The sequence below is a fragment of the Trichosurus vulpecula genome, chromosome 1, assembly GCF_011100635.1.
Source record: "Trichosurus vulpecula isolate mTriVul1 chromosome 1, mTriVul1.pri, whole genome shotgun sequence".
NCBI classification, from domain to species: domain Eukaryota; kingdom Metazoa; phylum Chordata; class Mammalia; order Diprotodontia; family Phalangeridae; genus Trichosurus; species Trichosurus vulpecula.
The window spans coordinates 14,794,610-14,807,263 of record NC_050573.1 but is presented as its reverse complement, the minus strand read 5'-3'; the positions used below and the strand labels follow the sequence as shown (position 1 = coordinate 14,807,263).

At 51.6% G+C, this 12,654-nt stretch overlaps 1 protein-coding gene across 1 annotated transcript; it reads right to left on the bottom strand.

The window, feature by feature from the left end:
- Nucleotides 1-4,196: 4,196 nt before the first annotated feature.
- On the bottom strand, nt 4,197-12,145 carry LIF (LIF interleukin 6 family cytokine). Its single transcript, XM_036742189.1, has 3 exons — nt 12,084-12,145; nt 7,140-7,318; nt 4,197-4,607 (listed from the first exon to the last, which is right to left on the bottom strand). The coding sequence occupies exons 1-3, from the start codon at nt 12,100-12,102 to the stop codon at nt 4,197-4,199; spliced, it is 609 nt and encodes a 202-aa protein (XP_036598084.1). The 5' UTR covers nt 12,103-12,145.
- Nucleotides 12,146-12,654: the final 509 nt, after the last annotated feature.

The following is a 12,654-nucleotide window of genomic DNA, read 5'->3' as shown; positions in this document are numbered from 1 at the left end:
AGAAATGAAGCCCTACATGTGACTACTCTCAGAAGGCAGACAATCCAGACAGCCAAACTGCTGGCTAGCCTATAGATGTTTGGACCATGAACTCTTAGACTGGGGTAGGTGAAAGGAGCTAGATGCCCCGGCCCAAAGGGAGCAAATCCTAGGTACCTTTGAAAACACCAATTGTGAGCAGATCAGCTCCTCCTAAGCATGAGGGTTGGCAAGATTCCTTTGGAGTCAGGACCTGTACATGTCAACTTTCATCAGTCATTCTAACTGTCTCATTTTACTCTCTGAGGGAAGAAGTCTGAATCCCCTTCTTCCAGAGGACCCATGGAACTGAGCACAATACGAGACATAGTAGGACCAGGGCAGAGAACCAAGTTCCTGTTATTTTTTGACTGCCATACCACACTGTTGACAACCGAACACCCGCCAAGGCCAATGCCAACTACTGAGCCGCACGAATCCTGTTAATTTGTCTCCATTTCCCTTCCCTTCCCCTCTTCTCTTAACTTCTCCTCTCTTCCCATCTCTCCTCTTCTCTCTCCATTCCCTGGCTCAGCCCCACAGATGTGATCAGACAGCTATCATAGGACCTTTGGCTTAGAGCTGGCAGAGACCTCCCAGGCCATCAGGTCTAACTCCCTCACTTTCCAGAAGAGGACATGACTTACTCAAGATCACCTAGAAAGTCAATAGCCAAATGGAGACTCCAAGCCAGGTCCTCCACATGCATCAGCTTTCCATACCATCCGCCTCTCAGACACATTCTTCCTGAGTTAGCTCTCCTCCAGGCACATCATCACCCCCTAAATCCAAAGCCAACCCCAACCCTTCCCAATCACACCAATACACAAGGGACAGAGGAGAGATTTTTGTGAGCAATCTCCTTTTATTAATTTATTCTTCTTTTCTTTTCTTTTTTAAAAAAAGAAGTATTCATTTTGGTATAAAAAAATAAATATTTAAATATAAGACTAAATAAATAAAAATAATTTGTCATATGAAACATTTCCACAGGGTACATTCATCAAACAGGAGTTTCTCCAAGGTCAAGATCATTCTGGTAGAAATAGGTGGATGGAAAAGACTTTAAAAAGAGGACTTTGTGGTAAGTGCTATGGGCAAGCCCCTTCCAGGCCCAAAACTCAGACCCTCTTGGGGTAGGGGAATGGGTGTGCAGCTAGAAAGGACAGGCATTGGTACCAGTGGGGGAAATGGGAGGCTGACCCCACCCTTTCCAAGCCCCTGGGCTACAATGGGGGAATAGTCAAGAGTCCAACTGGGTGGGGGTGAAGGTTGATGAAAATGGTGGCACATGGGTGGGGGGGGGGGCTGGGAACAGGAAAACGTGTTACAGCTCTGGAAGCTGCAAGCACTAGGGCTAACAGATACAGCGTGAGGACCGCTGGCCTCAAAGAGTCCATGTCGCTTATGATTGATTGTCTAGCTGGGAGAAGCAAGTGCCTGTCCCATCTGAGCCTGGGCTGGGGTGGAGAATGGACGGGGGGAGGGGCTGGGAAAAGGCACTTTCACTGGATTCCAGAAAACAGAAATTGTCACCGTACAAAGAATGAGCGGGCCCAGGAAGGCTCAGAAGACAGAGGTGGGACGTGGCCCCGGGGTTTCCCTAAGCCTTGATTTTACCATTAGAGCTAGAAATCTCCAGCTCCCCAATATTCTGCATCCCACACCGCCCCCCACTTCCCACCACCAGCCGTGGAACCTGCCATATGGGTGGGGGCTGGTAAAGTGCTTAGAGATACTCAGAGGAAGGTACAAGTAAGTGCAAAAATATCACAACCATTTTTCATACAGGCAACTCACTCCCCACTGTCCCCACCCCCCACCCCCCAAAAACATCCTTGTAGCAGCTGCTCCCACTCTGCTTCCTTCTCACCTCATGTGTCTCAACTCCCGCTCCCCCAGTGCCCGGCATAGGACTCTGCACACAGTAGGTGCCTAACACATGCTTGCTGAATTGAGCTGAATCTGAACACAGACATGATGTAGGCAGGGAAGGAGACACAACATCCTTATCACGGCTGAGGCCTGGAAGGCCCTTCCTTCCCCAACACCCCTTTCCTCCACCCCCAAATGGGGAGAAAGCTCAGCTCTCCCTTCGCTGTTATAGCAGGATCAGGCATCTCTCAGTCTGGGAGGCCAGGAAAAAGAGGAGCTGGCCTGGATGACCTAGGGAGAGGCCTGCTGCTCTGACCTTGGGGCTCTCAGGCTCCCTCAGGGCCCAGAGAATGAAAGGTCTCATAGGGGGATTCTCAACAAAAAAGGGCCCAGGGGTGGGGAGTGACCCCAAAGTTGCCCTCCATATCATGGAAGGTCAGCTTTAATCTATAGGGAAGCCTAGGAAATTCCAGAGGTGCCTTCATGTTCCACATTTGTTCTAGGTGCCTCCCAAAGCTCTCTGTGGAACTTGGACCCCAGCCAGAATCATACCAATCAAATTTCAGATGAGGCTTTAAGGAGACCAAGGGCCCCCCAAAGGCGCTTCATCTTCACTATCTTTCTGATAGCCTAGAAGCTAGGCCAAAAGTGGATGGAGTAGTGGTGGTCCAGAACAGAAGCTGAGAGCCATTCACCAAGGCCTTCAGTCCCAGCCATGCAGTGCCCTCTCAGATACCAAACTCAATTCACAAACAGTTCTCAGGTCTAAGTGTTGTCTCCCCCTTCAGCCCAGAATAATATATACATATACATATACATATACATATACATATACATATACATATACATATACATATACATATACATATACATATATATATTATTAGAGTTGTTGTAGTTGCTGGGGGAGGGGCATTAACTTGGACAGGAAAAAGCACCAATAAATTAACATAAATAGAAAAAACACAAATAAATAGACAATCACTGTAACTTAGACACTGCAGCTGTTTGGCCTGTCTAGGTCTCAGATCCAGGCAGGCCAAGTGTCCTCCAGTGATCTCATGGTCCTCTCCCTTGCCTTGTCCACTCAGGGACACAGTTCTTTCCAGCCCCTGACCCCGCCCCCCCCAACCCCAGCCCATCCCCCACCCCACTTCTGCTCTCTGCAGTCCCTGTCTGATCTTGTGTGGGCTCAAGCTAAACTGAAACTACGCTGCCTCTCCTCTCTCTCCAGGCCCCAGTGCCCAGTGATTTCTTCCTCTCTAGGCCTGGGTCCATGAGCTCTCTGGGCTACTTCTGGCCTGACAATCCTTAGGATCCCAGATTGTGAGCTAGAAGTGACCTCAAAGGTCAGCTGGTCCAACCAGCCAGCTCATCTTCTAGCAGAGACCCAGAGAGGTGAATGTATTAAGGTCAGGGTCTTCTCTGGAGAGAAAGGGACACAGCCTGGTAATAGGCAGAAGTGAATTCTAACCCAGGTCACTAAACTCTCCAAATCTTGCGCTCTATCCCCTGTGCCACACTCCCTTAGGCCTCCAAGTCTCTCAAACACCACTGAGAACCACCTGACCCCTATCACTTCACACTGAAGGAACTAGACAAGCAAGGGACAGGGGGTGGGCCAGCTCCCCCCTCCCTGGCCCTCCTGAGCTCCAGGTAAGAGGCAGGACTGAGGAGCTGAGGGCAGAGGCAGTGACTCCACAGGGCTTTCCTTCATCAAAAACCTCCTTCACCTCCATTCCTCCAAGTACCTTTTGCCACTACTTACTTCTCCCTCCCTAGAGGGGCGCTACCTCCCTCAAAGGAGCGGAGCCCTTCCTCTGGCACCGAGAATGTCCCCAGATTGTCAGAGATGCTGGTGACTCCACCAGCTACCAGGGCCTTCCATTGAGCCGGCCCTTTCCCATAAAGATTCCTTTCTCAACTTGCACCAACCAGAAGCCCCAGCCCATCTGACAGCAGCTTTACCACCCATTACGCTGGATCCGCGGGATGGTAATTCTATATCTCTTCTTACTACCCCCTAGAGACAGACTCCCACCTTTTGAGAATGGCACAGGCCAACCTGGCAGGATGATCCGACCTGCGGACCACCTAGCAAGGACCCCCAGCGAGTGCCCCAGATCAAGTTTTGGGATCTCTTTGCTCTAAACTATGCTTTGAGATTCTCGCTCTCCCCTGGTCTGAATCACTCTGGGGAATCCTTAGGCCTAGACCCTTGTTTTGAGATCTCTCATAGGTCCAGTGGAGATGCTCAAGATTCCCTCACAAGTCCAGGTGACACCTTGAGATTCTCAGGGTGCCTAGAAGGCCTGGGCCACCAGAGAAATGACCTGCTTGTATTTCCCTAACAAATGGCAGCCGAGTTTCTTCTTCTGAAAGGTGTCCTTGCTGGAGGTATCAGGGCCATAGGAGACAGAGACATGGGCCACGTGGTACTTCTTGCACAGGCGACAGGTAAGATTGTTGAGCAGGCCCCTCATTATGGCTGTGGTTATGTTCAGCTGGCTGAGAAGGGGCAAGGCGCCGGGGTTGAGGGCCTTCTGGTCCCGAGTGATGTTGCCCAGTGAGGCGTTGAGGTAGGCTATGATCCGGTATAGCTCCACCAGCTTTTCCTTGTCTGTGCCATTGGCATGGAAAGGCGGAAAGTCCGTCACATTGGGGTTACATAACTTGTCTAGGTTGGTCTGGAATGGATCCCCCTGAGCCTTGTACTGGGGACAGAGAAGAACAGAAAGGTTAACCACCAGTGGGGACAGAGGGGCACAGCGATTACTCAGAGTGGGGAGGGTGGCGCATGACATCCTTGCTGACTCTGGACTATTTCAAAGAGTGATGTGAAAAGGACCCATGTGCCAGGGAGGGCCCAGGCTGGAGAAGCGGAGGTTCCTCCTGGTGCCAGAGGCTATGGGCAAGGACAGAGACTGGGGACATTGGGCTGCAGGGTAGACCTTTTAGCCATTCCTAGACTCAGGGAATGTCAGAGCTGGGAGGGACCTTAGAAGAGGGAATGTCAGAGGTGGGAAGGAGCTTAGAACACAGAATGCCAGAGCTGGGAGGGACCTTAGAAGAGAGAATGTCAGGCGAGGGAAGGAGCTTAGAACAGAGAATACCAGAGCTGGGAGGGACCTTAGAAGAGGGAATGTCAGAGGTGGGAAGGAGCTTAGAACAGAGAATGTCAGAGTTGGGAGAAGACTCTAGGACAAAGAATCTCAGAACTACAAGGGACCTAAGAGACAGGATCTTAAGCAAGAGTCCATAAACTTTTTTTAAATCTTGGTTTCTGTATTTCACTAGAACTTTCTTCCTTTGTACACCTCTGGATTTCATGCATTTAAAAACATCCTTCTTAGAAAAGGTCTTTATTAGGCTTCACTAAACAGCCATAGGGGCCATTAGTGAAGAGCCCCTGGTCTAGTCCAGCTCCATCACTGTGCAGAGGGAGAAAATGAGGTACGCAAGGGAGAAGTGACCTCCTGGTGGAGGCCAGAGGGGAGCCTGCGCCTCCTGCCTTGCCCCCACCCAAGGCTGCCTTCCCAGACCTGCCTGAGTCAGAAGGCAGACCCTGGCTGCGATAATGCTCTGGAAAGCTTCGGAATGTGACCCAGATGTGAGGGGCCACTCACTAAAGCCTCTGTACCCAGCCCTCAGCAAAAACGTAGTGGAGGATACAAAGGAAAAGCAGCACTGTCCGAGCCTCTGCATTGGGAATTAGGAGTTCCAGGGCTCAAGCCCAACTCTCCAATGGCCAGCTGTGTGACCTCGCACCTCTGGGCCTCAGTTTCCCCAACAGTAATATGAAGGATTTGGACCTACTGATGTCCAAGGGTTCTTGGAAGCCTAGCATTCACACCTGGCATGAGTGCACGCACACACACACATACACACACACACACACAAATACTCACACACAGATACACATACTCACATATGTGTACATACATGCACTCACCCACACATACATGAACTCACACACACATACTCACACTCACACACTCACACCAGCACTCACACACACATATGCACACACACATACTCACACTCACACACAAATACTCACATACACACAAGCACTCACTTTCTCTGTTTTCCCTTTTTCACAGCTTCTTCCTGTCTCTTTCCCACATGCAGCCACCCCCAGACCATTGTCTGTCTCTCACACACACACACACACACACACACACACACGCACACACACACACGCGCACGCACACACACACACACACACACACACGCACGGCCTCATTATCTAGCCCCGATCTCTGTTTTCCTTTGTCTCTCAGTTACTGCCCATCTCTTTGTGTCTCTCAGCCCTTCTCCATCTCTCTTGGGAGAACAGGAAGTATACTGGGAACACAGAGTCACAGAATCTGAGCCCTTGAAGGGGTTTCAGAGGCCACTGAGTCCAACACCCCTGACCCCTGGAGGTGGCAGCCAGCCTTCAGGTGAGACAGCCACAGGCTAGGAGGCTCCAGACCTGGTCTGGCTACCAACTTATTCTTGCCATAGAGCAGAAACAAGAGGTGGAAGGTGCAGGAATGATTTCAGCTCCATGTCTCCAAGTGGGATGGGCTGCTTGGTGAGTTAGTGAGCTCTCCATAATTGGAAGGCTTCAAGCAGAGGCTGGGGTTAGTCAGTCAAGTCTGGGTTGGACTTGGTGGCCACTGAGGTCTCCGTCATCCTGTGATTTTGTGACTTTGGGCAAATCCCTTCTCTAATGTGGGTCTCAGTTTCTCCATATGTAAAATGGTCTAAACTGGACCTAAATTTCTAAAGTCTATTCCAACTCTGAAGAGTAAGGCTTCTGTCTCTGTTGCTTTCTGCCTGTCTTCCTCTTTCTCTCTGTGTATTTCCATCTGCCTCTCTCCCTTCTTGCTGGACTCGGCTCCCAAATCAGCCCCATCATGAAGCCTACCCTTCCAGAAGCCTCCGTTAGTCACCTGACTCCAACATCCCCTCAGCCTCTCGGAGCAGTTCCTCTAACACCCTCTCCAGCCACCAGGTTGAGACTTTTCCTGCCACATTCCATGAGAAATGTTGGGGATGGGGGAGCAGTAGCGTGGCCTGGTCTAGACCAAGGCTATTGTTTCTCTTTTCCCTGAAGCTCCCCCACCCACCAGGTATCTCGGTCAGCACCTTCAGCGGGGACTTGCTAGCAGACAGACCAACTTCCTGGCCTGGCCAAGTGGTTTTGGAGGAAGCCCCAGGTCAGGGCTGAGGGTGGGGGTACGGATGGGGTCACTCACATAGTAGGTGAAGAGTTCTGGGGCGCTGTTATTAAGCTGATTCAGCTGGCTCCGGATCTGGAACGTGAGGTTGCCTTGGCACTGGTGGCGCATTTCGCATTTGGGATCATCGGGGGTGATGGGTAGGGGGCTCCCGGCCCCATGTTTCCAGTGCAGAACCAGCAGCAGGGGCATGACTCCTGGAAACAGGTGGGGAGGGGTCTATGAGTGGGAGGGCTTGGAAGGACCTGGAGGTTAATCTTCAGGTCAGCTTGGATGGGGGAGGGAAGGCTAAGCCGGGGATGGAGGCTTACTCGGCCTTGATCACGGAGAAGAACAATCCTGGGATGACCATCACTTATGTTTCTGTAGGGAGGTGAAGGTTAGGAAGCACCTTTCCCATGACAGCCCTATTGGGTCAGTAGGGCAGGAATTCCTATCTTCATTTACAGATGTGAAAACTGAGGCTCAGAAAAGGAGCTTCTCCCAAGGTCATAGATCAGAGACAGCTTAGGGGTGTGATCAGGCTCTCCATCTCTATCACTCCCTCCAGCCCTTTCCATGCCTCTGTCTCTAGCCTACTCCATCATTCTCTCTCTGTCTTTGTCTCTCTGTCTCTGTCTTCTCTCTCTCTCTCTCTGTCTCTGTGTCTCTCCTCCCCTTCTCTTATCTCTCTCTGTCTCTCTCTGTCTCTGTCTTCTCTCTGTGTGTGTCTCTGTGTCTCTCCCTCATTCTCTTCTCTCTCTCTGTCTTTGTGTGTGTCTGTGTGTGTGTGTCTCTCTCTGTGTCTCTCTGTCTCTGTCTCTCTCTGTTTCTCTCTCTCTCTGCTTCTCTCTCAGTATCTCTCTCTGTCTCTCTCTGTTTCTCTCTCTCTCCTCCATCTCCCCCCACCCCTCTCTCTCTTTCTCTCTCTCTCTCTCCCATCTCCCCACCCCCAGCTCTCTCTCTATCTCTGATACTGCATGCTTCTGTCCCTCCCCTCTTTTTATTCCTGGGATCCCAGGTTAAGAAAAGAAGGTACTCAGAAGCCAAGTTCTGGGATCCTAGACCCAGGGCTGGAAGGCACCTCAGAGGTCATCTAATCCATGCTCCCTCATTTTACAGGTGAGTAAACTGAGGTCAGAGAAGTTAGGTGATTTCTCAAAGTCACATAGTTGTGAAAAGGAGGATTTGAACCCAGGACCTCTGACTCCAAACCCAGTACTCCAGGGAATGTGCCACACTGCTCTGTCCCTCTCGATCTCTGGATCACCATAGACTCTGACTAGCTGTATCATCTCTCTGAGCATCTGTAAAATGGGCATAAGATACCTTGCAGGGTTATGGTGAGGGCCAAATGAGATATGTACCTAAAGAATCTTGCAACCCTCAAGACCACATAGGTGTGTCAGCTGGTATTGCTGTTGCTTTTGATTTCTATCCCAGAACCAGGGAAACTGAGGAGGGGAGGCAGAGACAAGAAGGAGGCCGTGAGAAGAAGGCACAGGGCGCCTGATCCCTGCAGCTCCCAATAACCTCTGGCCAGAGAGCTTTAAAGTAAAAGTCCCCGGGGTCCTGTCCAGGCTGGGTTGGCTCTACGATCCAGGATTCTGGTTCAGGATCCCACACGCCCCAGCCATTGCCAGCCCTTGAGCCCCTCATTGTCTCCTGAGGTCATCTACCCATCAGACACTTGCTCCATAACCTCCCTCCATCTCTCTAACCCTGCCCCGATTCCACACGGGCAGGTGGTAGATAGAACTGGGAGTCAAGGAGAGTTGAGTTCAAATTTTCCTCCAGACACGTTCTAGCCGTGTGACTCCAGGCAAATTGCTTAACCTGTTTCATCATCTGTAGAAATGGGATGATAAGAGCTCCTGCTCCCTAGGGTTAGTGTGAGGATACAATGTGTTTGTAAAATGTTTCCAAGCCTTCAGAAGCAGTACAAATGCTGGCTACTATCATCATTGTCACCATCATCATTATTATAGCTACTAGGTAACTCGACCCTGGGTCTCTAACTCTGCCCCCAGCCGAGCCAGCGTGGTGTGGAGAAAAGACCAACGACCCGGCTTGGGATCCAAGTTTGGTCACTTACAACTGTGTCATCTCAGATGAGTCATTTAACTTTGAATTCTCCAGCTCTATATCTATGATTCATGTGCCCCCAAACAGCCCCTTTACTCTGCTGCCTCCATTTTTATGACCTGACTCTGCCCCAGCCCAGTCTCTTAACCAGTCAGTCAACCAATTAACAGCATTGCGTGCCCACTACGTGTCAGGCATGGGGGATAATTCCAGTTCTCAGAGAGGCTTATACTCTCTCTTACCTGTATCCCCACAGTTCTACCCATAATCCCACACTCGTATCCTGTCCCTTCCAGCTTCATCTCCGCACTCTATCTCTCCAAAGAGTCTCCTAAGTCTAGCATTCCCTTCTCCCCACGATCTACAGGCTTTAGAACTGATTTAGACCCTGACCCCCTCCTTTTACAGAGGAGGGAACTGAGACCCTGAGAAGTAAAAAGACTTGCCCAAGTTCACACAGCTAGGAAGTTTACCAAACAAGTTTCCCTTGATTCAAAATCCAGGGTTCTTTCCTCTATACCATATTCCCCTGCCCTGCCCTCCAGGGGCCCTTGGCACCAAATAATCCTAGGCTAGTCCCTTCCTGGGCAATGGGGGGCTGGAGTTGGGGCTGGGAGGGTCTGAGGGGGTCCCACTTGCCCTGGGGAGAGGGAGGGGAGGGCAGCAGGGAGGAGGTAGAAGAAATGTTGCAATAATGAAAGGGAAAGGTTGCAGGAAGTAGATCTGTGGGGGAGGCAGAACAGAGAAAGGTAACTATGAGGGCTGTTGGGACCTGTCCACAGAAGCTCTGGGACTGTGGTTGTCCAGCTGCTGGAGGGCTGGACCACATGGCTCCCCACCCCCACGAAGCCCAGGGCCTGGGGGATTGCTGCTCAGCCCTGCTCCCTCCTCCCTTGATGGCCACCCCCAGCCCCTCTGAGTCACCCAGACCTGCCCCCACTGCTTCCCAGACCCCTTCCCCCCAGGCCTTCCAGATTAGCTAAGCTTCATTCAGCCCCGAGGGTGAGACAAGTGCCAAGGGAGACAGGCGAACCCACAGTCATCCCAGGCCCCAGTATTATTAAAACCCTCAGATAGGGATGGAATGGTGACCCACCCATCTGTCTGCTTAGTGAAAATCAGACCTTGTGCAGCCCCTCTTCCCACCCCCTAGGAGTTAGGAGAGCATCCCAAGAAAGTTGGAGCTGCAAAAGACCTCTGAGATGATCTAGTGACTAGATTCTAATGCAACCCAGAGGGAAACTGAGGCTCAGAAAGGTTTAAAAAAAGATAGCAGAGCTGAAATGTGACCCCAAGTCTTCAGATTTTTCATCCCAGAGCCAGCCAGGGATTCCCACCCCTCATCATTCCCATCTCCATGCAATGCATTTGGGGAGGTGGGGCAGGAAGAAAGTACAGGATTATAATATGAGTGTTTGGTTATTTCTGGTCTCAGCATGGTACAGTGCACAGAGTACTAGCCTCTAAGCTACCAACACATGGGTTCAAGTCCTGGCTCTGACACATACTGGCTGCATGACCCTGACAAAGTCATTTATCCCTTCACTACTCTGGGCTCAACACTAAATTGCAGAGAAACTCCAGTCTTCATTGGTATAGAAAGTTTTCCCACCAGGGAACTCCCTGTGCCAATGGAATCACAGGTGCAGTCCCCATCCTTATCTTCCCCTCCCCCCACCTGCTTAGCTCTTCCCAGGCAGAGTCCCAGGCAGAGTGGAGAAGGCTCATAAAGAAAGCCCCCCCACCCCCCCAAACACACACTTATTTCCCAAGGCCCCCCCCCCAAACATTGGCTCTCTGCCCTCTGCCAACCAACCCACTCTTGCTAGCGTCCTGCAAACATCCTCAGTGGGGGAGAAGGAATGGGAAACAGAAAAACTGCCTTCTGGACTCCAGGGCCCTTAGAGGGACACAGCTCCCCATCTGGATGGAAAGCAAAGTGGAGTTAGGGGGAGCTGAGGGGATCCGACAGAAGCAAACAGCACCAGAGAGAGACAGCGAATGGATGGATGGATGGATGGATGAGTGAATGAATGAAATGAGAGAAAGCGATTGAAGGGAGAAGAAAAATCACAGACATGAAAGGGAAAGAAAAAAGTAGGAAGAAATAGGAAGTGAGGAAGTGAGGAAGAAAGGAAGAAAAAGAAAAGGAAGAAAAAATTAGAAAGTAAAAACGAAAAGGAGACAGGAAAGTGAGTGGGAGAGGGGGGAGTGAGAGAGAGAGAGAGAGAGAGAGAGAGAGAGAGAGAGAGAGGCGGGCGCAAGAAGAGCCGGGTGGGTGGGAAGCACAGAGTGAGGGAGCGCTCGATAAAGAAGGAAGGGAGAAGGCTGGAAAGGAGCCGGAGCTCTGGTCGGGACTCCCCCGACGCTGGCAAACCTGCGTTCAGTGGCCACTCAGTCCTGGAAAGCCCAGGCGTGCCGCTCTGTGCCGCCTCCTCCTCCTTGTCCTCCGGATGCTGGAGTGGCGGGCGCCAGGGAGCCATGTGCAGGGCCAGGGGAGCTGCCTGCAGCCGCTCACTCGCTCACTCGCTTGCCCGGCTCTCCTCCCCGCCACCAGCGCCCAGCCCCGCAGGTTGGCTCGGCGCGCCTTGCCTGGCCGGCAGATTGGGCGGGCGAGCTGCCTGTCTGTCTGTCTGCAGGGGTGGGTGGGTTCTCTCTCTCTCTCTCTCTCTCTCTCTCTCTCTCTCTCTCTCTCTCTCTCTCTCTCTCTCTCTCTCTCTCTCTCTCTCTCTCTCTCTCTCTCTCTCTCTCTCTCTCTCTCTCTCTCTCTCTCTCTCTCTCTCTCTCTCTCTCTCTCTCTCTCTCTCCCCGCCCCCCCCCGCCGCCCCCCCACCCAAGCACCAAGTCAGGAGAAGCCCCACGGAGTGGGGGACCGGGCGGGCGGGGTGTTGCATTTACCTGCGGCCAAGACCTTCATTGTGGGCCGGACTTGAAGTCGGGAGGGACCTAGTGGAGACTGAGTTTATGTTGACAGGGGTGTTTGCAGAAATTCATGCTCGAGCGGGACTTGGCCTGGTTTATATACGGGAGCCTATGTTGTAAGACAGAGAAAAAAGCAAAGCTATATTTAGCCACTCAAAAGGATACCCAATTCAGGAAGTTGTTTGAGGTGCATCATAGTTGTGGAAATTATGAATGGGAGGAGAGTGAAAGTGAGGGGGGGGCAGCGAGAAGGGGGAGAGTGGGGGGGGGCGGGGAAAGGAGCCTTTTTTTCCTTCTCTCTTCTAAGAATTTTTTTGTGATCGAATTATAATGGTCTTCCAAAAAACCAACAGCCTGTGGCTCATTTTTCTTAATTGTTTGAAGTTGAGGTAGGGGGTGGGAAGATGTTCCTCCCCACAAGCCAGGGTCCTAACTCCATTCCCTGAAAAAGTACCTTGAAACTCAGAGAAACTTCCTGAGTCACCTGGTGGGGGGAAGGGGGGGGAAGTGGAGCAAAGGGACCGGCAAGGCTAGTGGGGGGGCAGGG